Genomic DNA, 27856 nt, shown 5'->3' with positions numbered 1-27856 from the left:
TGATATGGGAATGCTCACAAAGAATTTATCACAAGCCAGATGAGGTCCGAGTACCACCGCCACCTGAGGCAGTTTGGTGCAAGGAGAATTACATAGATGCCTTCTATCTCAATCCTGCAAAGCACATAAGGAAGGAGCTTTATTTTAAGTATGGCATAAATCATAGATGCTATGGTGTCACCAGAGTCTATTGTGTGTCAGAGGATCCCTGGAATGGGAAATAAACCTGTACAGTTTCTTGGTAAACCTAAAAGCCAGAAGGTTCCATGTTCCCACCTTTGACATAGTTCTAGAAACACCGTGGGGTGAAGAGGCCATCCTCTAAAGTCCAGGCATTGATGACTGAGAAAGTTCCCTTTCCAAAAGTGGAGGGTTACCTGGCTACAAGCATGGGTGTAGAGAGTCTGGAGTTTTTCCTGTGGAAGGAAGACCTTGGACTGAGCTACATCCAGGACCAGGCCCAAATACTCCAAGTAATGAGATGGTTCCAGTGCTGATTTTTGGTGATTTTGGATCCATCCAAACCTCTGTAGAATTTGGAAGTTGGTTTAAGGAGCCTGCACTTGCTGTTCTTGGAGAAAACATTAGTCCAGGTATCCCACAATGGTTATACCCTAAGAGCGAGGCAGAGCAAGAACAGTGGACAGCACCTTAATAAGGGTGCATTGGACAGGCCAGAGGTAGTAACACAAATTGGTAATGTCTTGTGCCCACAGCAAACTGCAGGTAGCACTGATGAACAAAAAGATGAAGATCTTTGAGGTCTACAGAGGCCAGGAAATTTCCGAGCTAGAGGGAAGCAATGACTGACTAGGTAGATTCTATACAACCTTTTTTTTTAGTTTTTATTGAATAGTTATGTAATATAACAGATATTTTCAAGGTTTACATATAGTTCAAGAGAAAAAAATCTGACATATCTTGTTATAAGTTGAAATTCAGTGAATTCTAAACATGTTTCAATAGAATATCAAAAATATGAGAAAAACAGCACATATCTGACAAAAGGAAAAATGTCCCAAAAGAGCATAAATAGGGATAGAAGTGGGGAAAGAAAGAGAAGATCCAAAGGGGGAGAGGAGACTTATAGAAAAGTTCATCTGAGGAAGGGATGTAAAAGTAGAGGGGTAAGACAACCGGGTCCATGGTCACAAGTCTGTTAAAGGCCTAGGAGGCTAGCATTGTTTCTTGTAGGAAGACAATGTGTGGACCAAAGATATCAATCATGTACTTTTCCATGTCAGATAGCCTTGCCTCTATTTTTTCACTGAGCATAATCCGAAGAAATCTGATCAGAATTTTGATCATATCTAGGGGCAGATGTCTCCTTTCACTTTGGGGGCATTGAACAGGTTGGAAAAAAACTCAGAAAAATGTCACTTTTTCATTAGTGGAGCAAGCTGTACCTCTAATGGTTATCATCCTTGGTCTAGATCGTTGCTGTGCACTGTAAAATTCATAGTTTCTTTAAAACTGGAAAATAAATCCAGCATACATCCAGCGCTGCAGCTGAGAGCATAAGCTATCATACAGTGTTTACACTTTTATTGCACTCCCCTTGTCTATTCACAAAATGCCTTGTATTCTGTTCGCAGAATACAAGACATTCTGTAAATGGACAAGCAGAGAGCCTGTCATATAACAGCCTCTCCTCTCCCCTTGTCCATTCACAGAATGCTTTGTATTCTGTGAACAGAGCACAAGGTATTTTATGAATGGACAAAGGAGGAGAAAAGGGTGGGCAAACAAAAAAATCTCTTTGCTGTATGAGAGCTACAGCCCCATACCTGTAAATATTATTTTTACCATACACAATCCAGACCTAGGATAAATCATCATTAAAGATAACTTGCTTGACTTGTGGTATGTACAAAAACACTTTCCATGAGATCTAAAAGTGCCATTAAACCCATATTACCAATTACACATGGATCATCATAAAATACAATAGTTTAATCAAGCATATATAGCACACATGAAAATAAGTACCGAAAAAAAATTTTTTGTCTGTTTCATATACCAGGGTCACATGACATCTGTTACTTGCTCTATGCTGCACTGTGCAATATGGGGAGGAGCAAGGAAGAATCTTCTGATGAAGCTACATGTGTCACTCCCACAAATGTAATTTGATTTCCTGTGCTTGGACAGAGCTGATTGGCTAGAAGGGAAGACACCCCATCAATCATCTCTGCTAGAACTGCCTACAAGGAGACACAAAAATCATGTGGGGCGGAGAGGAGGGGAAAAGGGAGGACGTCATTCAGTGGGTTGGAGCCACCACCCAAGTGAAGAAAGAGTCACGTGAAGAGGCCTCCTGGGGTAAAATAATAAGAAGTGAACCACTTCCTCTAAGTATATTTGCTGAGAGTGGCACTGCAGCAGCCACAGAACCAGGTCATTTACAATAAGGAAGCAATGAAAATGGCAAAATCAACCAGGTATTTATGAGTCTGGACACCTTGGATGAAAGAAAACTTCTATAATCCGGTACAGAACATACACATAGAAAAAAATTGGCTTTAATGACACTTGACACAATTCTTTGGCAAACTCCTGCAAAATTGTGAATTGATGTTACCGTAGTAACACAATGAAAACCTGTATTCAGATAATACAGGGCCCAGTATTTCAAAACTGGAAGAAGTAGGTGAAAATTGTAGTCAGATTTCATCTCTCATTTGAAACTAAGAACAGTTCACTACGGTGCAGGACTTCACTTGTTTGTGCCCAGTTTTCATAAATGAGCCCTACAATACTGTGCATAACAACATCCAATAATGTATAGAATAGGAGTATATGGGTATAGTTAATGCCTATTTTCTCCATAAGAATGGCCCAATAAGTGCACATATTGGAAAGTTAGAATCAGTTAGAGACAGTTTGTATAAAGTTGATAAAGAGTAGGATCTATATCGCTATCCATTCATAGTGCCTGGATTTAATTTTTACATGAATCCAAATATATTTATCAGAATACACTTCTGGAGCTAATACATATAGGCTTGCGCTGGCCATACATGGACTGATTGCCCTACAAATCATGGTGACATTAAAACTTTATGGTTCTTGAACTCTTTGCAACTATAATGAAACAAGATATAAATACCAGTAATTGTGTTACATTCAAAAGATGTAGCTGTAAACTCTACAAAGAGTTATAAGTGGCTTAATACTAAAGTTAATTCTATATAATGCTTTACACTTCCTAACTGTTCTTGTGTGAATGTGGTAAAAGTGTTCTTGCACTATAATATTCAGCAGCTTTGTTTTTGAAATACAAAGAGTGACAAGATACCAAAAACCGTTTTGGCTCTGCATATTCTCACAGCTTCTTACTATACAGCTGTTCCACGGTCAAGCTCATTGATAAGAGCAGAGTGAACTCTGAAGATCTCCTGCCTTGTTGGAGACTGGTCTATAGATGATTTCTCACTTGTCTTCTCCTTGCCGTCTACTCCACAGTACCTAAAATCTCAGAGCACAGTAAGGAATACCAGTTATTTTTTCACTCATTGTCTTTTCATTTAGGTCATCAAGAATTATTTTCACCTTAAAGTGGTTGCAAACCTCTTGAATGAAAAATGAACAAAGCATTTCATTCTATAGTATGTACTTGCCTCACTCCAAAGCACTTAATTTGATTTTGTCTACTATCTCCTTCCTCTGCTATCTGCAAGAGACACATCTGATAGGTTATGCTGACTCCAAGGATTGCAATGGAAAAGGGAATACAGCTTCAGCACACAGCCTGTGATTGACAGCCTCAGTTGTGCATATTTCCCTTTGAGACTGTGTAGAGGGGGTGTGTCCATTCCCTCAGTTCAGGTCTCAGATTACACTCAGTTCTCTGATCAATGCTGTGCAGTGTGTGACATCAAATGCCTGCCTTCTGAAAATCAGAAATGCTGTGTAAACTGTACACTTTGAATTGCTGTGGATAAGAGATGGCTACAGATAAACAGCTACAACGTATGTAGGAGGATTTGTATCATCTCTGTGTATCACCTGTGGCTAATCACTTCAGTGGGTATATGTAAGGGTTTACAGCCACTTTAAGGCTCATGTCACACTGGTCATTCTGTTGTTGGCAACAAGTTTCCAGTAACAGAATTGCTTGAGAGGGCAAAAAAAAAACCTGTTTCAGTCATTTCCTCAATGACTAAACTACTACATAATTTGACCAGCTACTTTCCCCAGGGAAGAAGTAACACTGTATAAGTGAGTGAGTTGAGTGAGTTGTTTTTTTCTTACCTTCTCTAGTGACCTTGTTGCTTGTTTTTGCTGGTTCAGCACTGGGCCAGTCAGCATTATGACATGGGGAATCAATAGTCCTGCGTAAGCTACTATTCCAATGACTCATAGCTTACACATGTCTTTACTTTCGCTCCTGGCAACTGACTGGAGCAGCATGGGAGCAAATATAAGATAAGTATGTGCTGTAAAGTGATGTATTAAATTGAACCTTTTGCTTTTTCATGTATGGGCAAACCACAGGTTCACCAAAGGTTTATGCAAGAAGCAAGGAGTAAACTGCAAGCTAAAAATGGTAGACCTAGAAGAGCGAAGTGATGTAGATATAAGTAGCAGATCTGTGAATGAATATTACCAGTACTGTTTGAATGATGCATATCTGCTAACATGTAGCTTTTTAAAACAAATCACCACCTAAGCATATTACTTCATTTTGATAGATTGGGGGCCATTATCCACCCCTGGGGGTGCAGGGAGGACATCTTCCTACCAGAATGTCTGAGATCTTTGACAGTTTTAAGATGAACAATCTTGATTCTCAATATTTTTTGTTTGTTTGGCCTTCAAGGGTGGAGGTGGATAACTTTTTCTGGGATATTACATGGGTTTTTTGTGCTGTGTATTTTAATATAGTTGATTCTCAATATATTTCTATGAAAAATCCAGTATCAGGCAATAGACACCAGTGCGCCCCCTCCCTAGTGAAATCTCAGTAGAGCTATACTGTGAATCCACTCTAGCAACTGATACTATAAGTTAAGTTTAAAGATACCAAAGGTCCACCATGGCTGTACAGGTGATGGAGGAATTAGGTTTCCATATATGATGACAAAGACTTTAATGACCTAGCAGGGGATAAAACTAATGGAATCCACCATCTCCTCAATAATTCACTTTGAGTGGAGATCTGATACAAATTTAATCATAGGAGTGTCTTGACAATTCTTTAAAAGATCAGATACAGCCACACAAAAATCTGGCCAAATTCTTAGTCTACTGATCTATATGATATTTTAGGCTGTTGTTTTGTCCTTGTTTTCTTGGAATACAAAACATATTATAGAAAGTTATATATATCAAGCCTACAGCGTATAGGACTCTTTCAGAAAATTGGCTTTCTTTTTCAACTCACTTCTTTTTAAACAGCTTACGGAAGGAGCTTCGGAAACCTCCCTTTTGATCTGACCTGGGATGGTGATCACTGAATGATGTTTGCTCAGTTTCATCTTTTTGATAGAATTTTGCATTTCCGTCCATATGAATTTCCTATGACAAGAGCAATAATAATATTACATAAAATAAAGCATCTCTCATTTTACAAGCTTTTCACCTGACTTTATATAGCAGTTAAACATGCGGGCACAATCTACCCTTCAGACGATCCTATAAAAATGGTTGTGCATGTTTAGGCCTATGGAAGAGAAAATGGGTTACACTGGCTAGACACTCCATGCACCAGTTTAGGAGGATAACATTAGTAACTAGACAGAAAAATCCCAGAAAATTGATGCTTCCTCCAATAAAGTTTACCTAGTGTGTCTAGCTGAAATTTACTGGATGAAGGAGTAGGGTGTCTGGCAGCGTAAAGGGCTCCTTATAGAAATATGGTTGTTGTCCAAATCCCCAATAACCAGCTAGATAGACACATTTTAGATTATGCATGCATGTCCTTAGATTTTTCAGCAATTACAGCTTAAGTGCACTCTGAACATCAGTTTATATATGATATGGGGTCTATTTATTAGGCATTCACCGAGAATTTTGCCCAGGTAAACCTTTACTAGAATTCATCCAAGTGAGACTCAATGGCATTCACCTGGCATTTCACTAACAAATTCACCCTATTTTTCACAGGATAAATGTGCACGAGGCAAATGCAGCAGCTAGGAAACAGCTGTTCAATCTCATATATTCAATAAATGCAAAGGCATTTTGTAACCTGCAGGCATATGTGCCCAAAGAAGGTCTCCATGGTGTTGAAACTATTTATACAGTTTTAACACCAGAAGAGCAAAATTTTTTTTTACATTTTATTTTTACAAAAAAACAGCATGTTTCCCCCATCCCACGGCTAACCTGCTTGGCATGCCAAGATATACAGTATTCCCATAGAAAAGGAAAGGTGAGTGAGCTGATACCAGCTTGCATGTCCTATGCTGATAAGTGCTTATGTATCACACTACCTGACACCCATTGGAGTAAACTAGATGGTCGTTCCCTTCTTCACAAACTGGTTTCCTTGGACCATTAACAAATTCTTGGTATGTGTGGTATGAAGTTGTAAGTAAACAAACACATCAGACAGGTTTTAAAATCATTTATTCACATTTTTACTGAAATGTTCAGGTTCCAGGTTCCCAATGTGTCTTATCAAGTGCTGAATGAAGAACAACAGGTCTTCAGTTGTCACTTCAGAAACTCATGTTTGAACACTGAGGGAGTTCCCGTCACTGGCATGACTTTAAATGCACATGCACAGGAAGTTCTGGGGAAGATATTTCCAGTGACTTCATTGCCCATATTTGGTATTAGTCCAAATATGGGCAGTGACATCATGAAGAATCCCTGCTTTCCTGGAGTTCCCTGGGCACTTAAATTGATGGTAGTGGTAGGAACTCCCTCAGTGATCATGGAGGGAAAGTAGGTGGCCCACAAGCACCCCTTGTCACCCTCCATCTCCAGGCAAAGACCATTAGCATAACATACTGGTGGTTTGAGAGGAAGTTTTGGGGGGAACCCCTTTTAAAGCCCTCCTAAATCCTGAAGGACAAGGATGCTGGTGTCAGCATAGCAGGGGGGTTGCATGTTCTCTCTCTTGGTATGGCATGGGCATATATATCTGGTGTTCCAGGTTCTGGGAAGGATAAAGTTCTAGGGAGAATGTTTAATTTAAGAGCTTTTCCTACTGAAGAACAGATATTACCAAATGTCAGGAAATGCTATTTTCTCAGGGCAAATTCTTGGTGAATTCCCACTCATTTTTGGTGAATGTGAATCAGAGTTTGGGACAAATGTTGGCTGCATTGCCCATCAACTTATATATATACCCTAATATCTTGCAATATTATAGATTATATAACATTATATATAATAAATTACTAACAACATTCCATCTTTGCAGCAGTTTTGCTTAAGTAACCCCCTGTCTTAGAGAATAGAATAGTATGCTAGTAGCAGGGGCGGACTGACCATTTGGAAACTTGGGCGCTGCCTGAGGGCTGGGGGTCAGTAGGGGGCCCCATGAGATGCCCCTGGTACCTTTTTCATAGGCTTTTTTGAGTTTGGGCATGGACACAGGGGCCCCATGATCCCCTATTGCCCGGGGACCCCATGAAGTGTCAGTCCGCCCCTGGCTAGTAGTTAGCAAAGGTAGCTCAGTGAACTATATACTTTCTTTTTAATACACAAAAAGACATTTAAAATAAACACTGGTTATGAATATACATTAATCTGTAAAATGTATTTGCATTTTATAGCAGTTAATTTCTTACTTCTTACCTCCAACAGGGATCTACTATCTACATGAGGCCTCTGTGGATTATAAAAGTGCCTGTGGGGAATGCGGGATGAGGCTAATAGAGGATGGTACTGGGTGCTTCGATCCTGCTTGAACTGCATCCTATTAGCATTGGTGCTTCTAGTGCTGTATAATCTGGTAGCCACTGCCTCTTGATTGCGAGGGAACTCCTTAAGAGATCGACTCAAAGGTTTGTTTTTCACATGGATTCCTTCATGGCGATAGCTACTGTTACTCACAGGGGAAATGCAACTTCTTGCCAAGGGCTGCTGAGAACGATCAGTTTTGTTGGATTCAAGTGTGAAGTTGATAGGCTTCAAAAAGCAAATATCAAGGCTAGATTCAGATGAACCTGCAGAACATGACTCAAAGAGAGGTCTGTTATGAAATGTCTCTTCTTCATATGGGGTGGACACACCTATAATTTCATCACCATACTCAAATTGTTCATAATTGGTTGTAAAAGTACCATCAGGTAGAATGTTTGATGAAGTTCTTATGGATCTTTCTATATCAAGCACTGAAGGATTACTTTCATATTCCATCTCTGGAATAGATTGTAGTGGGGCCACTAGTGAACTAACTTCTTGGTCTGTCCTGCTGAAGGAAGCTGGCGCTGATAAGTTCTCTGACCTGTCATGTTTTTTTCCTTCAGCTTCCCATTCTGATGTCTTTAATGGCTGTATAGCTTCTATGGGAGTTTGTCTGCTCTTTTTCACATGTGGAACCAGATGCCTTGAAAATAATTTACAGAAAAGAACATGGTTAATCCATAAACTGCATTTATGTTTACTTCCAGAGACTATTTAATATGCAACTGCAGCCAAAACTTGTTTTTCTGGCTTTAGATAGAATAGAGCAGATTTCTGCTCACTTTCTGTCCTGGAGATAGTGTTATAACTATACAGCAAAAGGAAATTACCAAACTCTTTAACGGTAATATGGAATGGAAGTTCAATCTTTTCCTCCCTAAGCAACACTAAAACAAAATTAAGTTTTTCCTGGAGTTGCACTTTAAAGGAATACAGTCAATTCCTTAGGGACTGCATACAAGTTTACAAGTGTTTGGCAAGCTGGGAAAAAAAATATTGGGCAGGCCAACAAACTTTATTTAGCAGTTAAATCTAGCTATATACACTTTTTGGGTGACATACAAGTTAAAGGAAAGGCATAGCTAGCATTGCTAGTATGAAGTTGGAGGATCAATTTTTGGTAAATATGAGTTTTAAAAAAGCATACACTTTTGTGGACTCCTGCAGAAAGATATCCTTGCCTGCTAGGTCTGACATTACAAACAAGTAAAATTTTTCTATTAACCAAAATGACCCAACTTGATTATGTGACTAATATAGGACCTCAAATTATGCAAAATTTGCCCAAATAGCTTTCTCTAGGCTGGATTCCCCTGCAATTGAGGGTCTTGTCTACCATGTCTCATGAAAGTTTTGTTTATCCAAAATGTATTACTAGCTGTTAAGAAATACTATATACGATGACATTGTGGACATTTTAAACTTTCATACATATTTAACACAAGGCTAGACATTTTGCTGCACAGTGTTCTTTTATCTGGGGGCTAATTGTTTGGTCACTTACATTTTTCAATGTACAATGTCAGTGTATCATTTTGTGTGATAATATGTACATGTCAAAAATATAGTTTACAACTGTGTATATATTTCATTTTGACATCCTGTAGTAGTCCCATAATCAGGTTGGGTCTTGTGGTTTAATGATCACATAGTTGTTTCTTATAGTCACTTTTAATGTTTGAATGACTACTTATATTACATTACAGATAACAGCAGAAGTAATACTCCTGCTAGATAAAAGTAGCCAGTTGGTAATTCAGTTGACCTGCATCTACCTTTAACCTAAAAAAAAGCAATTTGCCCTATATTGAGACTTTAAAACAAACTAAATCATAGTTTATTTTGTTTTGATTATACAGAAGTATTTTGTTGGCTTTATCAAGTTGTATAGTGTATTCAAGGGGGCTTTTAAAATTATATGTGGCCAAAAAGGATATGGAGTTATGTGTACCAATTATGGATGTGACCAACTTGTGATTGTATCAGTTTGCTGAAAACAAAAATTACCATTATAATTAACGATTGTTTGTTTTTTTTTTTTCTTTTAGAAAAAGAAGGTGAAAAAAGGGGGGAGCCGAGGGAATCCAGGGAGTCCACTGGATTTCAAGAAAAAATACTGAGGTGCATCTAGAACAATCTGGACAGATGCTACCTAAAGCATATAATATAAAAACCAAATAAAAAAGAAACTAGGTTACACACCTAAAAGGCTAACCTCAAAAATGTATTTATTTGTAGAAAACATACAAAGTAAAAACACATTGCTTCAGGGACCTGGTGATCACTCCCAATCTTGAAAGCCACCCACCCATGGAATGGAGGAAACCTCCCACAATAGACACTCACAGATGGTACCAAAGATGTCCCCTGTGTGCACACAGCATCTGCACCTCCCCAAAATGGAGACCCAGCTAACCCCCCACCACCCCCAGAAACCTGAATCACTCCTCAACAATTCATGGCCATGTGGATCTTTCTGTTGGAGTCTATAGCTCCTAAGGGACTCAATAGTGAGTTTTCTTTACCTGTTTCTTATGAGCCAGTTGGGCTCTGTTAGACTCCTCTCACTAGATCTTGGAATTTAAAGTGAGGTATTGGGCCATCATACATGGTCCGATTGTTAGCTCATTGGACCCTATGCCCTATAATATTAGGGTCTTGTCGGTATTGTCAGTTAGGTATTACCTAGGATATAGTTTCTCATACATATACCTTTGTTCCCTACCCCCTTGTCCTTCAGTCAAATAGATTTGGGAGGTTTTATGGTCATTATGGCTAGCCCTCCAGAGATGATACAAATATGTATATAGCCATTGGGCTGAATTGATGCGGATGATGCAGGCAGCCTCTTTGCCTCCTCCCCCTCCCCCCTTTATGGTATTGTGGTGTGAACTATATGCTTTCTTTCCTCCCCTCCCCGATCCAATTGTGGTCCGTTCATGCCTGGCCATCAGCCTGTTTCTACTAGTGCAGGCTGTTTGTGGAACATCTGATTTAGTGCCTATTCATGGTCTACAAGTGGAAATATTCTGTTGGGTATTATTACAGACATATCCTTTTCCTTTGGATTGGCCAAACCAAACTACACAATTTTCTAGTGCACTAGTTACCTGATTGTTCAAGTGGACTTTAAAGGCTATAGCCCTTCATACTCAATAATTTCTTTCAGGTTCTCACTGGTTCATTATATTTCTCATGTATTGAGGTTGATTTTTACTGCAGGTTATCATTATCCATAGGAATACTACATTGTCCTGTTATAGGTGTGTTGGGGGATGGGATATTCGATTTAGCTGGGTCTGGGGGGTAGAGTTGGTGTTATACCTCAGCTTCCTTCTTTCTCTTCTGAGGGAGGAGGGTGGTTGGTTGGGTGGGTCTGGGGGGGCTTACTGTGGGAGGTGCATTGGGGTACCTTGGGAGGTGCTCTCGAGGGGTTTTTTTTGGTTTTGTTTTGGTTGGGGGTTGGAGGAATTGTTGAGGGGTGGTTGGGGTTTCTGGGGGTGGTGGGGGGTGAGCTGGGTCCCCATTTTGGGAAGGTGCAGGTGCCGTGTGCACACAAGGGACATCTTTGGTACCATCTTTGAGTGTCTATTGTGGGAGGTTTACTCCATGCCGGGGGTGAGTGGCTTTCAAGATTGGGAGTGATCACCAGGTCCCCAATGCAGTGTGTTTTTACTTTGTATGTTTATTCGTATAAATACGTTAGCCTTTTAGGTGTGTAGCCTATTTTCTTTGTTTTTTTATGTTTTTTTTCCACAGCAAATACTACTCATAACTTGTTTTAACTAATATTTATATTTTTATTAGGTTTGCAATTTAATATGTATTTATAGGTGACGTCTTTTGTGTAACTAATAGGAAGCATTTGTGTCCATTCATGCATTTATTAAATCACATGAACACAATTTCTTTATTTTAAAAAAGGAGCATTTGAAAAAAACTCTTCAATAAGCTTCCTGGAATAAAAGGTTGTATTTCTTCAGGCAGCTTACATGACTGGTGTGTTGGAGTCTGGTGCCGATGCGTAAGTCTGTAGTGTCTCATTAGACTGGGCTGGATTTTCCTTAACATTTGTAGAATTAGTCAAACCATGAGGAACATCTTGGCTTGTGGCAGTGCAGTGAGATGCCAGACCTTTGTACAGTTTAATCAATGAGGACCTATAAAAGCAGAGCAGCATTTAGTAAAATGTTGCAGGCAGCAATATTTCTAGCAAGGAATAGAAAAACTCTGGCTAAGATCTGTAACTACAAAGCACTGGAGTCCTTGATTTGATGTACAGGTGTCTTCATACCTATTTATCCTCCATGTGCTTTGATTTACTCTTAACTTTATATTTACTGTATAAAAGCTTCGTTGTGAGGACAGACTCCAGGTGTGAAACTGACAGGTATAGCTGCTGCTTCTATTTACTACTAGGTTATCTAGGCCCATCTTGTGGCTATACCCCTACATGTACAGCATGACCCTCAGATCCTGGATAATCACCCCAAGAGACCCAGCTCCTTGCAGTGTCATATTCAGATCAGTGTTTGTGCAAGAACATAGTTACATAGTTAGTCTGGCTGAAAAAAGACAAAAGTCCATACAGTTCAACCAATAAAAAAAGAAAAAAAGTTATAATCCTACACCCGCAGATGATCCAGAGGAAGCAAGAAAACTCAGCAAAGCATGATCAAATTTGCTCCTGCAGGGAAAAACATTCCTTCCTGATCCCCTGAGAGGCAATCGGATATTCCCTGGATCAACTTTACCTAGAAATGTTAGTATCCAGTTATATTCTGTGTATCTAAGAAAGAATCCTGGCCTTTTTTAAAGCAATCCACGGAGCTGTTCAGAACCAACTCTTGAGGGAGTCTATTCCACATTTTCACAGCTCTATGAAGAAACCTTTCTGTGTTTGGAGATTACATTTTTTTTCCTCCAGACGTAAAGAGTGCCCCCTTGTCCTCTGTGAAGACCTCAGGGTGAATAACTCTACACTGAGTTCACTATATGAACCACTGATGTATTTTTACATTTTGATCATATCCCCCTTAATCTCCTCTTCTCAAGAGAGAATAAATTCAGTTCCTCTAATCTTTCCTCATAGCTGAGCTCCTCCATGCCTCTTATCACTTTGGTTGCCCTTTCTCCAGTTCCCAATTGTTCAGGATCCTGCTACACTGCACCATCCTGCCCCCACACAGCCCACACTCCTCTCTGTCCCCTGTCCTCCATCCTGGTGCAGTGTAGCAGGGTCCTACTGAGGAAAGAGGTACTTCATCTTGGATGGATTTGTGACTGGTGGTAGGAAGTGGGCAGATACGTTCCAAGGAGTCATTTCTATACAATGTTGGCTTACTTTTTACTTCTGGTGAGTGCATAATGGTGGAGGAGTATCACAGATGTCACATATGTATAAATACATATGTGGTCCATATAGTGAACTAGAGTTATTCACCGTAAGGTCATCACAGAGGACTCTTCACGTCTGGAGGAAAGGAGATTCTTTTCTAAATACACATAATATAACTGGATATTAACATTTATAGATATATAGTTCATATAGTCAACTAGAGTTATTCACTGTAAGGTCATCACAGAGGACTCTTCACGTCTGGAGGAAAGGAGATTCTTTTCTAAATACACATAATATAACTGGATACTAACATTTATAGATAAAGTTGATCCAGGTAATATCTGATTGCCTATTGTGGGATCAGGAAGGAATTTTTCCACTGCTGGGGCAAATTGGATCATGCTTTGCTGTTTTTTTTTGTCTTCGTCTGGATCAACTGTGAGTATAGGATTGTGTACATGGGAATGCATAATTTTTTTTCCTTCTTATTGGTTGTACTAGATGGACTCGTGGCTTTTGTCAACCAGACTAACTATGTAACTATATTTAAGTGTCATACGACGTCCCCAAAAAAACAACAACAACAATTGCCACCATTACCAGTTCCTTCCACCTTTCTTGATCTATTCTGGTGTTCTGGCTGTTTTTCACAGCTTCCTTAGCTGAATCATTTATAAAGTTTGCTGTAGGGTGAATGCTGCATTGTATCTCAAATTTTGTAGCATATTCTGGTGCTCCACAACTGTAAAGATGCCTCAAAATGTGTTTGAAGATTGAACTCTGCTGCAACTCTTCTAATGTTTGCTGCAGGGTACATTCTGTTTTGCACCTCGGAGTTTATTTAAAAATAAAACTTGGCTCATTTCTGCCTCTACAGTATATTGTGGCCTTACTTAGCTGCTTACATACTGTCTATATACTGTGCATTATTTGTGGCTATTGTCTCTCAGGTGCTTGTGTACTGTCCTAATGGTGGACAATTTCTACCAAACATATACCTGAAGTCTATATTTTAACTATTTTGGGAATTATTGGGGCTAGGTGGGAGGTAGATGGTCCAGGGAATGTAGGGTTGTGGTTTTAGAGTGTTTTTGTGTTTCTGCACTCTGCTTTGACATTTTATTGACTTTTAAGACAATGCAGAGTGGTACTGCAAAAAAGAAACTTACAAACTATACTATTAAATTGTTGTTGAACTAGCCAATTAGGGTTTTAGCTTTTTTGTTTTCAAGAGGAAACCTTCGTATAGCTTTTGGATCTGTTGTGACTGTTACTTTTACTGGTCAATTCAGGCTTATTACAGCTTGATAAAAAAAAAATAGGTGTTGCAGCCAAACCAACTAAAAAGGCTGTGGCTAACACAAATACACTTTGTACTAGGCTCTGAGGTGTAATCACACATATTCCAATCACTAGCCACTTAGGTGAAAATATACATTTGCTGGAGACTGATCATGTAGGGGTTAAAACTCATACACTGGACATCAATCATTTAGGGATTAATGTACATTTGCTGAGGAATAATCACTGTGGGTTAATGCATATATGCTAGAGACTTGTCACTGAGGAATGAATGCACATCCACCTCTAATGTGAAAATGGGCTAGTGTGCTTTGTGCACTCGATGGGATACTGCAAAGTCAGGCCCGTGTACTGAGGGAAGGATTCAAGGGAAAGATAGATGTGACTACTAGGAATGGGATTTTAATGGTAGAATATGCTCTGTTCAGCTAAGTTAAAGTCTAAAGGTAAAATCCCATAGGGATGAAGCTAAAGCACTACTTAGGGCTCATCACACTTGGGCAGAAACCCAGTATTTTTCTTCCCTAGAAGAACATTGGTCTCTACAAGGGTACACAGAAAATTATTGTTTTCTATGTGCCCTGTTCATACTAGACTGCTGGTGGCAGGTGAGGAGCATTGCTGTTTGGAAATCTGTAGCATGTCTGCATTTTTCCACTGTGCACTGAAGCTGAGCAAAGCTACAGTTGCAAGAAAAAGTATGTGAACCCCTTGGGATTACGTGGCGTTTTGCATGAATTGGGCATAAAATGTGCTCTGAACGTCATCTAAGTCACAACAATAGAAAAACACAGTCTGCTGAACATAATACTACACAAACATTAGATGTTGCCATGGTTTAATTGCACATAACATGTAAACATTCACAGTGCAGGGAGGAAAAAGTATGTGAACCTTTGGACTTAATAACTGGTTGACCCTCCTTTGGCAGCAATGACCTCAACCAAACGTTTCCTGTAGTTGCAGATCAGACCTGCACAACGATCTGGAGTAATTTTGGACCACTCCTCTTCACAAAACTGTTTCAGTGTAGCAATATTCTTGGGATGTCTGGTGTGAATCGCTCTCTTAAGGTCATGCCACAGCATTTCAATCGGGTTGAGATCAGGACTCTGACTGGGCCACTCCAGAAGGCGTATTCTGTGCTGTTGCAGCCATTGTTTTGTTGAATTACTTGTATGCTTTGGGTCATTGTCCTGTTGCATCACCCATCCTCTGTGGAGCTTCATTTGGCGGACAGATGGTCGTACATTTTCCTGCAAAATGTCTTGATAAACTCTGGAATTCATTTTCCCATCAATGACAACAATCTGTCCAAGCCCTGAGACAGCAAAGCAGCCCCAAACCATGATGCTCCCTCCGCCATGTTTTACAGTGGGGATGAGGTTTTGATGTTAGTGTGCTGTGCCTTTTCTTCACCACACATAGTGTTGTGTGTTCTTCCCAAACAACTCAATCTTGGTTTCATCTGTCCACAGTATATTTTGCCAGTAGTGCTGTGGAACATCCAGGTGCTCTTTTGCAAACTTCAAACGTGCTGCAATAGTCTTTTTGGACAGAAATGGCTTCCTCCGTGGTGTCCTCCCATGTACTCCATTCTTGTTTGCATGTGCCAGAGATTTCTGTAGGTCTTTAGCTGACACTCTGGGATTCTTCTTTACCTCATGCAGCATTCTGTGCTGTGCTCTTGCAGTCATTTTTACAGGACGACCACGCCTAGGGAGAGTAGCAACAGTGATAAACTTTCTCCATTTGTAGACAGTCTGTCTTACCGTGGACAAATGAACATCAAGGCTTTTGGAGATACTTTTTTAACCCTTTCCAGCTTCATGCAAGTCAAAAATTCTTGATCGTAGGTCTTCTGAGAGCTCTTTTCTGCAAGGCATGGTTCACATCAGACAGTGCTTCTTGAAACCAGTAAACCCAAAGCAGGTGTGTGTTTTTTAAGGGCAGGACAGCTGTCAGCAACACATCCAATATCATCACACTGATTGGAGTCAAGGTTGGCTCACTCCTGGCTCCAATTAGCTCTGGGAGAAGTCATTAAGCTAGGGCCTCACACACTTTTTCCTCCCTGCACTGTGAATGTTTACATGTTATGTGCAATTAAACCATGGCAACATCTAATGTTTGTGTAGTATTATGTTCAGCAGACTGTGTTCTTCTATTGTTGTGAATTAGATGACGTTCAGAGCACATTTTATGCCCAATTCATGCAAAACTCCACGTAATCCCAAGGGGTTCACATACTTTTTCTTGCAATGGTATATAGAAATGTATGTCAATTTTGACATTTCAATAAAGTTAAGAAAAAGGCTAATTTTCTCGTGTGGGTAGTGTGAATGAGTTTAACTGGTTTAATACTATAATATAGGATAATGAATAGAATTTAAAATAACTTTAGTTTTACGTTTTACACAAATAAAATGTTTTAGCAGTAAACATCATATTTTATACAAGTTTAAGAACATACTTCTTCAGTTTTCTCCTCTTCTGTATAAGTAGGTCCTCGTTATACTGGAACAGAACACTATAGTGAGAGATAAAAACACGTAGACGCTGGACACACACCAACAGCAAGTAATAGTCTGGGTGGTCCTTCTCGGTGTACTTTAGAATATTCTGAAAAAAAAAATAATTCAAAATTTACTGTAAATATTTGACTCATCCTCATAGCTTCAACTACAACACAACTGTCCAACTGACCTATCATGGAAATTTTTGTTCCATATAACTGGATTTTATTAGACACCCATGCTCTAAGATTGTAAATAATAACATTATAATGTAATGATGTGTAGTAGAATAATACACTTAGCAAAATAGGTTTTTAAAAAAATCCATGCCAGACCCTCCTTCAAGCATGCAGCCTGAGGGATGAACCTACTGCAACCCCCCCTAAATCATACCAGGCCCATGCCCTCCATATGGGAGGATACCTTAACAGAGGGAACCCCCACAAAGCCCAAGCCCAAGGTCCCTTGTTGATGAGGACAAGGGCTAATTCCCCACATCCCTGACCCCGTGGTTTTGAGGGTCTAAATGGTAGGGGTTTATCAGAATCTGGAAACTCTCTTTAAAAATAAAGAGGCTCTAGATACTGCCTCCATGTGAAAGAATAGGATACTTTAGGGTGTCATTTTATTTATTTTTTATTTCTTTGTGGGATCCCCCATTAACTGGGATAAGGGTTTGGTATAGATGCAGGGGAATCCTTGGCTGTTTATTTGCAAACAGAAGGAAGTAGTTAGGAGCTGTTATTTATCAGTAATGTAAACTGAATTTTTTTGCTTTGTAAATGTCAGTTTTTCTGTGGTAAGTTGTATACATTCTATAAATGCTCCACTTCACAGGTAGGTTCACGGCATGTTATTTAAAGGAATTCTGCATTTCTAATGTTTCTCTTTAAGCCTTGTAAACTTGCGCTCCGCCAAACAGAATTTAAAAATTGTTTGCTTTGGTACATTTGCCCCATGGTAGTAGTGCCCAGCTCCCCATGCCATTCTTTGACAATCCCATTAACCTAGAAAATGGCCAGTACTGATTTTAAGATTCAGCTACCATTGACTTCTATGGGGTTTGGATTTGACGTCTGAACTTCAGTAAAGTTCACCAAAAACGCCCTGAACCACACCCAGGTACATAGTCATCACCAAGGGCTAGTTATGCCTGTAGAGGCTTTTGAAGTGTCCATTGTTATCCTGAAAATGTCAAGGATTTACTAAAAGCCAAATAGAACATTCAAAAACTACCATACAACTGGCTTCAAAAACCAATTTGTATTCAACATCCAAATGTACTACATTCTTCAGATAAAAAAAACCTGATCAAGATTTTGATGCCCTCTACATGCTGTATACTTGGATATTCAATATCAATTGATATTTTAAGCCAGTGGTGTGCTTTATCACATTATTCAGTCATATGGAATATTATATAATTGTAGTACATTTCCCTTTATTAAACAACATCCATACAGCAACATAAACCTTATTGCATACAAGTATAAGTTTGTGTCAAAACATGTGAAGGCATAAAGAGTTAGATGATGGTCATAGGGAAATTGCATATTACATATTTCCTTATTAATGTTGGCCTAGCAAATGTTTAAGAATGTCTCCAAGGCTTGGTTAAAGGGCTATGCGAGGACAAGCTCTGATTACCTTAAATAACAAAGGAATTTGACTATTTGGGCAACCCAGACCACTGATCTCCTTTCAGGAATGTGCTACCTTCCTTAGAAGGTCATCATGTTGTTTGCATGGGGGGGGCGGGTTGTCATTGTTTACACACAAGTTCAGTACATAACACACAGCTAGACTGAAAATATTTGTCTCGTATAATAAAAAGGGAAGGGAAGGAATGGAAAAGCTGGGAAATCCACAACAGGGGTGGACTGACAACTCATGGGGCCCCCGGGCAATAGGGGATCATGGGGCCCCTGTGTCCTTGCCCAAACTCAAAAAAGCCTATGAAAAAGGTACCAGGGGCATCTCATGGGGCCCCCTACTGACCCCGGGCCCTCGGGCAGTGCCCGAGTTTCCAAATGGTCAGTCCGCCCCTGGTCCACAATAATCCGCAAGGGGATATGAAAGAGGTGCCACCAGAATGTCTGGAAGGATGCTACCTAAACCATATAGCAAAAACAAAGAAAAAGAAAATAGACTGCACACCTAAAAGGCTAACCTCAAAAAATGTTTATTGATGAATGACATTCACAGTAAAAATGTTGCATCGGAGATCCGGCATACATACCCAATCACAAGGGCCCCCAGTCCCCAAATAGAAGAGCTTCCCATGTCAGACACTGACCGATGGTAAAAACATGTCCACTGGGTGTATGCCTCCCCGATGGAAACTCAGCCCCCCCACAAACCCAACCACCCCCTATCCTCCCAAACAAACCCAACCACCTAAACCCCACAACTCCTCCAGACCCCCAATGCTCCTCCCACAATAACCCCCCAGAAAAGGAACCCACCCACCCAACCACCCCCCTCTCTATGGGGCAGAGAAGGGAGCTGAGGAAAAGACACCAGCCCACTGACATCCCCAACCCCCCAGACCCCGCTAGATAAGTAGCTCACCCAACAACACAGCAAAAGCCCCATGAGATACACATGAAAATAAAGCTATGCATGCAAAACCTATTGCATATTATAGGTGGTAAACCAGACAGAAATGTGTGAAGTAAAAAAAAAAGTAAAGTGCCACAGCCTCAGAGTCCAATCTAATATATGGTATTAGAAAAATATAGACTCTGGTATATCCACGCCAGATGAAAAAGGCAGATGTATCTATAATATAATCCACTGGAAAGGATCCACTGTAGTCTTGGATACTGAAAAATATATAACACAGGCAGCCTGCTGAGGTGGACCGGCTGGTGGCCAAGTAAGAACATACTTGCCAATCAACATATGAGCAGTAGTCAACGGATAAATTTCAGCCTCAATATGAGAATGTCACATCAATGTGTATGACCAGTCCAGCCTGTGCAAGCCTGCACAGCTGATGTGACTAAGGTAAAAACACAGGGTTGCCAGTACTCACAATACGATGGGACCACCAAGGTCCTGTGCATAAAGCAGTGGCTAGGGTCCCGGTAGAATACTCATGTCCTGTGGAGGCTCTTTTCCACATGGACACATTATCTGGTAAACAACGAAGCTAGTGGAGCAGTTGAGAAAAGAGCGTATCTGATATTTCTGAGTTTTATTAAAGTTTTCAAAGACTTTAGTTTTAACAACATGTTTGAAAATACTGCAGTGTCCACATGGACACATTCCCGTTATTGGCTTGTTAAAAGGTAAATTAATATTTATTTCTTTTGTAGGAGTGTATTCACTGTGAACCAAAATATCTCCAATGGTTGGAGCTCTTTTGACAATCAGATTAGGTCGAAGGCCTAAAATTTCCTTTAATCTATCATCCAGTAATAGTGTATGCCAATGTCTATCCAACACTGATCGCAAGCGATCCCAGACCACTGCTCTCTTTTCAGGAATGTGCTACCTTCCTTAGAAGGTCATCCTGTTTGCATGGGGGGTGGGTTGTCATTGCTTACACACAAGTTCAGTATATAGCACACACTGGAAATATTTGTCTCTAGTCAGAGCTGAAATATGCATGCGTCTGTGGTCACCTGTGTGCCATGCGATATAATGGAGGACCCATGGTGGAAACAACATCTTTAGGTAAGTATTCTTGTTATATTTTCTTTATCTTTATCTGTAATTACTTGTATTAAATGTTTTACTTATAACTATTTGTGTAATCTCTCTTTGCACATATTGAATACAACCCCAAAACATTAACGAAACAGATGATATTTTATAAACTTGATTGTCAGGTTTAGAGTGGAGCTAGGCAGGGTTCAGTCCCCACCTACATGTCTCCAGACTTCCCCTGTCTTCAAACAGTTGTGACAAGCTGAGTTTGCCTTTTCATATGGTATTCCACTTTAAACTTTATCAGCCATTTTAAATCTTTATAACACAGATGACTGCTATAATATTACCAATTTCAATTTGTTATGATGTGGGTGAAATCATAGCTCCCAACTGTCCCTGATTTCAAGGGACTGCCCCTCATTTTGGTCTGATCTAAACTGTATATAAAATGTACTTTTTTTCTTTCAAAAACGTGTTTCCCAGTGCTAAACCTTTCATCTAGTTTCTAAATTGCTGCATTTGCAAATTTCAAAAGCCAGTATAAAGGAATAGTAGTGGTAGAAAAAGCACTTGTGGGTTTAACTAATCATTTTTTGTATCATTCTCCTTTAGGGGGCTTTTCCTATGCGTACATAATAGGTGTCCCTCGTTCCCATCTCAAAAAGTTGGAAGGTATATGTGAGATTACTGACTTCAGTCCTGCAATCGGACAGAGGATTAGAATATTGAAACCAGAGACACATAGAGGTAATAACAGTTATATTTTGATGTTCTTAAGTAGGATACATTTAAATCGAATGACTAGTTGTAAAAGAACACATAGGGTGCTGTGCTAAATTCCTACTGAAAGGCAGCTCAGATTTCCCAGTTGTCTATGCTTCATGCCACGACAGATATCCCGTTATGAGTACTCTTGGAATTACCCAACTGTGCTCCGCTTTCCTTAACTGCATTGCTTTGGCTCCCGCCTAAGTTACGCCCTCCAGATTTGAGCCCTATTATGTTTCACAGTTTACGAACCTGGGATTCTGTAAAATATTCGGGTAATTTGATTTAATCATTTCTACCTCTTTTGCCGATCACGCATAATCCTTTATTTCCGCCAGGCCTAGAACATCCCCCTGCTTTGTCTTGGTGGACCTCCCATGGCTTTGTTATTGTACATGATTTTCTGAACGCTCGTACATTTCCTTCATGGGAGTCTCTTCGAGAATCAAAGGGGGTCCCGCCACGGGAATATTATCAGTATTTGCAATTGTGCCACCGGATCCTATCCCTCTGTTATACTTCTACATACCCTTACCACAAAACATCCTTTGAACACGTTTGACAGCACTCCCTAGGGTCCCCTGGTCTCATTTCTGTAATTTATGCCTCCCTTAACAGTAGGTCCTCCTCACCATCCCTGTCTTATGTCTCTCAATGGGAGCGAGATCTGGGTGGCTCGATTGCAGCGGAGGATTGGCATAAGTCCTGGGGGATGGTGGCGAAATGTTCATTCAATACAGTCACTCTTGAGGCAGCCTACAAAGTTCTCCTGCGGTGGTACTGGGTCCCGGCTTGGATTGCTCACTTTAATCCGACTGGCGGAGATAGATGTTTCCGGAACTGTGGTCTACACGGGGACGTCTTACACATTTGGTGGTCGTGCCCGCGATTGACAGGCTTCTGGTCTAGGTTTTTTGGTCTGCTACAAATGCTATTTCACATTACGGTCCGTAGGGATGCAAGGGTGGCCCTTCTGCACTGCACAATTTTGAGTCTGTCTAGATCTCAGCAGAAATTGGCATCCTACCTATTTATCTCGGCCATAGCTCAGGCTTGGAGAACCCCTTTGGTTGTCTTCCAAGGGGTGAAGACCCGGATGAATGATATGTTGATCAATGAACAGATGTCTAGCATTCTTCATGATTCTCATCCGAGATTCCTTAAGGTTTGGGAACCTTGGATAAGATATTCCTTGCCATCCCTGCCCCCTACTAGTTATGGCCTCTTGTAGTTGCTGCCTGTGCTAGCCCTGGATCCGTGATTCTCCTAGTCTCCCTTTCCTTTATGTTTTCTGATTCCTTCTTTTTTTTTTTTTCCTTCCTTCTAACCTTTCTTCTTTCCTCCTCTCTTTATGGTATTATGTTGGACTACTGCTGATAATATTTGGTTCAGCTTTTTGCCGTTCTTCCTTGCTGTCATTGGACATTTTGTTATTTGGCTAATACAAGTCAGCAGGATGTATCTGTTTCTGTGTTATTGTTATGCTCGGCCTCTGCATGGGCGTATATTGAGCTTGTTGTGTTCCTAAAACAAAACTTTCTTAATAAAAATATTGAAACAGAAATTCCTACTGAAAATGCTACTTGTCTGTCTGTTATGTTGATCCTTCGACTTCAGTAGTTTCTTTATGGGCCTGGAACAGGTTTGCAGCTGATAAAGCCAGTCTAAAGTCAGAACTCCTGTCTGCAGTATTAAATAATGACCAGTGATCACTGTCTTGGAAAGATATTTCATTAGACAGGCAAGTAGCATTTTTAAGAGCAGGTCAGCAATATTTTGACAATTTTTTTCTCACATTCTAGTGTTCATTATTATAATGTGTGATTCCATGTATAGGTTATTTAAATATTAACATCTTAATATTTTTACGGCATAACTTGAAAATTTAAATTAAATATCAATTAGTATTACCTGCAGGAGAATAAAATATTCTGGGATACGCTGGACGACATGAAAAAGAAGGATATACAGATCTGACTTTATGTCTTCTTCAGCCTAAAGAGCAAACAATTAAAGATAATGTAATAAGTGTTTTTGTCGGTGAACAAAATATACACTGTTTTTTGACACAAGTAAAAAAACTAATTAGAAGCTCTTTTTTATTTTGTTCCTATTAATATCCAGTCTGGCTATATTTGGACCATGTTGTCCAAGACTCACCTAGGCACAATTTCCAAGACTTCTGGATTATTTCTTAGACACTCATTCACAAACAGTAATGTCAAAATACTGATAAAATTCCAGATCTACAGATCTGATAACACTTATCTGAAAAAAATTAATTCATATGAACATTCTATTTAAGGTTGGCCACATACATCAGACCATGTAGTCTGAGTGCCATGCCCTTGTTTACCAACAACTTTTTACAAGCATTATTTTTACCTTATAGAATACTGTCAAATGTGTATGTGTTGGGAACCCATAGAAACAATTTATTATTGATATTATTATACAGGATTTATAGAGCGCCAACAGCTTATGCAGCAATTTACAAAATAAGTGAGGCAGAACAGTTGCAATACAGTTCAATGCAAAGAGGTTCTTGGAAGCTTACAATCTAAGAGAGGAGAGGAAATTGATACAAAATTTGATGACTGTGGGGGGATGAGTTGATGGATACAGTAAAGTTCCAGTTAGTAGGTAGAGTTTGGATAGGCTTGTGAGATGTGTTTCAAGGATCACCTGAAGGCAGAGTGGGAGATAACCAGATGGATTGGGTGTATGGACAGAGGTGTAGCTTGAAGCTTGTGGTCCCCAATGAAAAAGTTGACTTGGGTCCCCCACTTGCCCCGTCACCCTGTGTAGGTGAAACCAAAACTCAGAGGGCCAAAGCCCCCCTAAAGTTTACTGAATTACCTATGCCAGGTGACACAGTGTAAAACCTAAGACAGCCCATTCATTAAGCAATTGCTCAATTTCCCCATCAACACTGTGTGACTCCTGTGAAAATTTTGTATTCTGCCGGTGTGGGAAGCACATAAGGCATATATCAGGGGAATTTTGATAGCTATTGGAGTGGAAAAAAAGAATGAACAGCAAAAGAAAATAAACACGCTAATAAGGGAACTATATGAACTAGAACAATCACACAAAAAGAGAATAGTAAAAGATATACAGCAGAAAATAATAAAAAAAAAAGGAGATGAATGAAATAACTTAATGGAGCAAGAAATGAGGAGAATATTTAACATGATGGCAAGAGAAAGATATCAGTGGTGGAATAGACCCAGTAAATATTTAATGAGAACACTGAGAAATAAGAAATCGAGGAACTATATAGAGAAAATGAAAGATGATAATGGAGAAATGGTATATTCAACCACTGACATCGCTAATGTATTTAAAAAATATTACAGGATGTTATACGATGTAAACTCAAAAAATCTAAAAGAAGGGGAAGCAGAAAGAACTAGAAAAAGACAGATGTATTTAAAAGAGGCGGGATTACCGAGACTGGGAGAGGAACGTCTAGCATTCTTATAAAAACCAATAACACAGGAGGAAATCCAGGAGGCACTGAAGGGCACAGGGAGGAGCCCTGGGCCAGATGGGTATACAGTGAGATATTACAAGAAAATTAAACAACAATTAGTCCCTAAACTGAGTGTATATATGAATGCACTAGGAGATGAAATGGAAATGAGGAAGCACACATTACAATCATACCGAAAGAGGGGAAAGATAGGACCCAATGCGCTAGCTATAGGCCTATATCACTGTTAAATATTGATATGCAAAAGTTCTGGCAACTAGGTTGAAAAACGTAATGCCAGAATGGATTAATTTAGATCAAGTGGGATTCATCCCTGCGAGGGTGGGAAGAGATAATGGCTTAAGATCATTGCTCCTACAAAAAAGTAAAGTTCTATCAATAGATGCCAAGAAAGCTTTTGATAGAGTAGACTGGGGATTCATGATGGATACATTAGAGGTTCTGGTAATTGGACCCAAAATGAGAAAGTGGATAGGAAAGCTTTATAGTCAACCTTCAGCAGTGGTAAAGGTTAACGGATTGTTATCCAAGTTTTTTAAAATGTATAATGGGATAAGACAGGGGTGTCTGCTTTCGGTCCTGTTGTTTGTCTTATCTTTAGAGCCCCTTCTGGAGACAGTACGAAAAAATCTGGATGTAAAAGGGATATAGGTAGGAGAGATAGAACACAAAGTTGCAGCATATGCCATGACATGCTATTCTATGTGGTAAACCCTAGCCTAACACTACCCAAACTAATGAGAGCAATGTAATGTCCCGATAATAGAAAAAAAGGCTTTACAGAGAGAATTGACCTTGTCCTTTAAGAACTTATATAAAATAAACTACATTCCATTAATAAATGGGATAAAAGACAAATTGAGGAGAATCTCTATAGGATCATTCTTCTGGATAGGATGAATAAATCTGGTAAGGATGATAATAGTCCCAAAAATCCTAAATATATTTCACATGTTACCTATATATCTATTTGAAAATAATAAAAAAAAATGATGCTGAGGTATATTTGGGGAAATAAAAAAATGAGAATAAGTTATAAAGTGTAGCGCAGAGACAAAGAAAATGGGGGTTTAAATGTACCGGACTTTAAGAAATATTATTACTCCGTATTAATGTCATGTATCTTTGATGGACATATAATGCACTAGGGAAAAGTTGGGTTAATATAGAAAACACATTAAGTGAGACACAGTTAGATAGGATTGTGTGGTTGCCACATCAGTATGGTTGGCTAAAAGCATGAGCACATACACACGAAATGTAATTAGGATATGGGAGGTAATTCACAAACAAATGTGATGGGAGTATAACTCACTGTTAATATCGCTGGTGGGAACAGATTTCTTCCAGTCAGGGAATAAGAACATTTTTGGTAAATGGATAAAAAAAGGGAATACACAGTTAAAAAATATAATGAAAAAAGGAGAAATATGCTCCTTCTAGGAGTTAAAAAACAAATAGGAGGTATTTTTTATGTTAGATGAATGGTGATATCTTCAATTAAGACACTTTGTTGCAATGCTCCCAAAATCACTGAGAACAATGGAGGATTTGAATCCATTTGAACAATTGTTTAGTGCAAGTAAGATACGGAAACATGGTACTTCCCGTGTTTATAAAATCCTTACTGCAACAGTAGGATCCACTCCCCTGCCGTATATGGAGAAGTGGGAAATGGAACTTGGAATATTATTTAATGAGCAGCAAAAAAAGAAAATATTTAGATTAACACACGGGGCGGTAGATATGCAGGTGGTGGAAATGAATTATAAATGTTTAGCTAGGTGGTATATTACACAGAGTGTGGCACATATGCAACAAGCAGAGAAATCATCTATGTGTTGGAGGGGCTGTGGGATTAAGGGGACAATGGCACATATATGGTGGGAATGCCCTAAAATACTGGAGTATTGGGAAGAAATAACTCAACAAATACAGGAGATCCTGGGGACTAATATCTCCAAGGACCCCTGTGTATGCTTATTTAATAAAACTGAGATTACAGTAGAAAAATACAAGAATATGATGATATTTCACTTAATAAATGCAGCAAAGGGATTGATACCAAAATTCTGGGAGGCACAGGAGGCACCAAAAATAAAGGACTGGATAAATAGGGTAGATTATATATATATAGGAAGAACTTTACCAAATTGTAGAAGATAAAATGGAGAGTTTAAAAAAAAAGATGGGAAAAATGGGAGTAGTTTAAAAGATCAAATAGGTATGTTGAACTCGTAGGAATAGAGAATGATGAGAAGATAGAATAGGTCTAAAAATGGTAGAGATATGAGAGGAAGGAGGAGAAGGAAGTTCCAAAGAGTAATGAAGGGAGAGGAGGAACAGGGATATAAGGGGAAAAGAAATGGGAGTTGACAGAGCAGGCATGGATGGGGGATGGGGGGGTTTGGGAGGGACGGTATTGGGGAAAATGTGAATAGGAAAATGTTTTTTCTTGTACTGATGAGTAATGTAATAATTTATTTTTGTAATGTTGAAACCAATTAAAAAAAATATATATATATATAATAATATATATAAAACAATTAAGAATTATTCCCTAAAAAGATTTTTCTAACAAAAACTTTAATGTTCAACAAATTATTTATATTGAATATTAACAGACCTACAGTGCCATAAAAAAATCCCCTTTCATAAATGCAACTATTTATAGGAGGTTATATAGTATAATATTTATACAATATATGTATTTTCATTTGACTTACTTCTTTAAGAACCACAATATGTATCACAGAAATACTTTCTGGCAGGTCTTTCAAGCAAGAAACATAATAATCCAAGAAGTTGTTCTTAAAAGAAAAAAAAAACTGTTAACATATTAAAATAAAATGATCTTGAGGAATAATTGTAAAATAGGACACTAATATGCAGCTGTCTCTTACATACAGTCAA

At 39.2% G+C, this 27856-nt stretch overlaps 1 protein-coding gene across 1 annotated transcript; it reads right to left on the bottom strand.

Annotated features, from left to right (window-relative positions):
- Positions 1-819: 819 nt before the first annotated feature.
- On the bottom strand, positions 820-27753 carry ARHGEF33 (Rho guanine nucleotide exchange factor 33; the record flags this gene model as incomplete). Its single annotated transcript, XM_089681751.1, has 7 exons — positions 820-3468; positions 5387-5520; positions 7753-8506; positions 11856-12023; positions 16980-17128; positions 23359-23442; positions 27670-27753. Coding segments are annotated over 7 exons (1503 nt in total), but the record flags the coding sequence as incomplete, so codon positions are not given.
- Positions 27754-27856: the final 103 nt, after the last annotated feature.

This window comes from Staurois parvus, unplaced genomic scaffold (assembly GCF_062004578.1).
Source record: "Staurois parvus isolate SC_StPar_1 unplaced genomic scaffold, SC_StPar_1.0 ptg000277l, whole genome shotgun sequence".
Classification (NCBI taxonomy): Eukaryota; Metazoa; Chordata; class Amphibia; order Anura; family Ranidae; genus Staurois; species Staurois parvus.
This window is presented reverse-complemented; position numbering and strand designations above follow the sequence as displayed.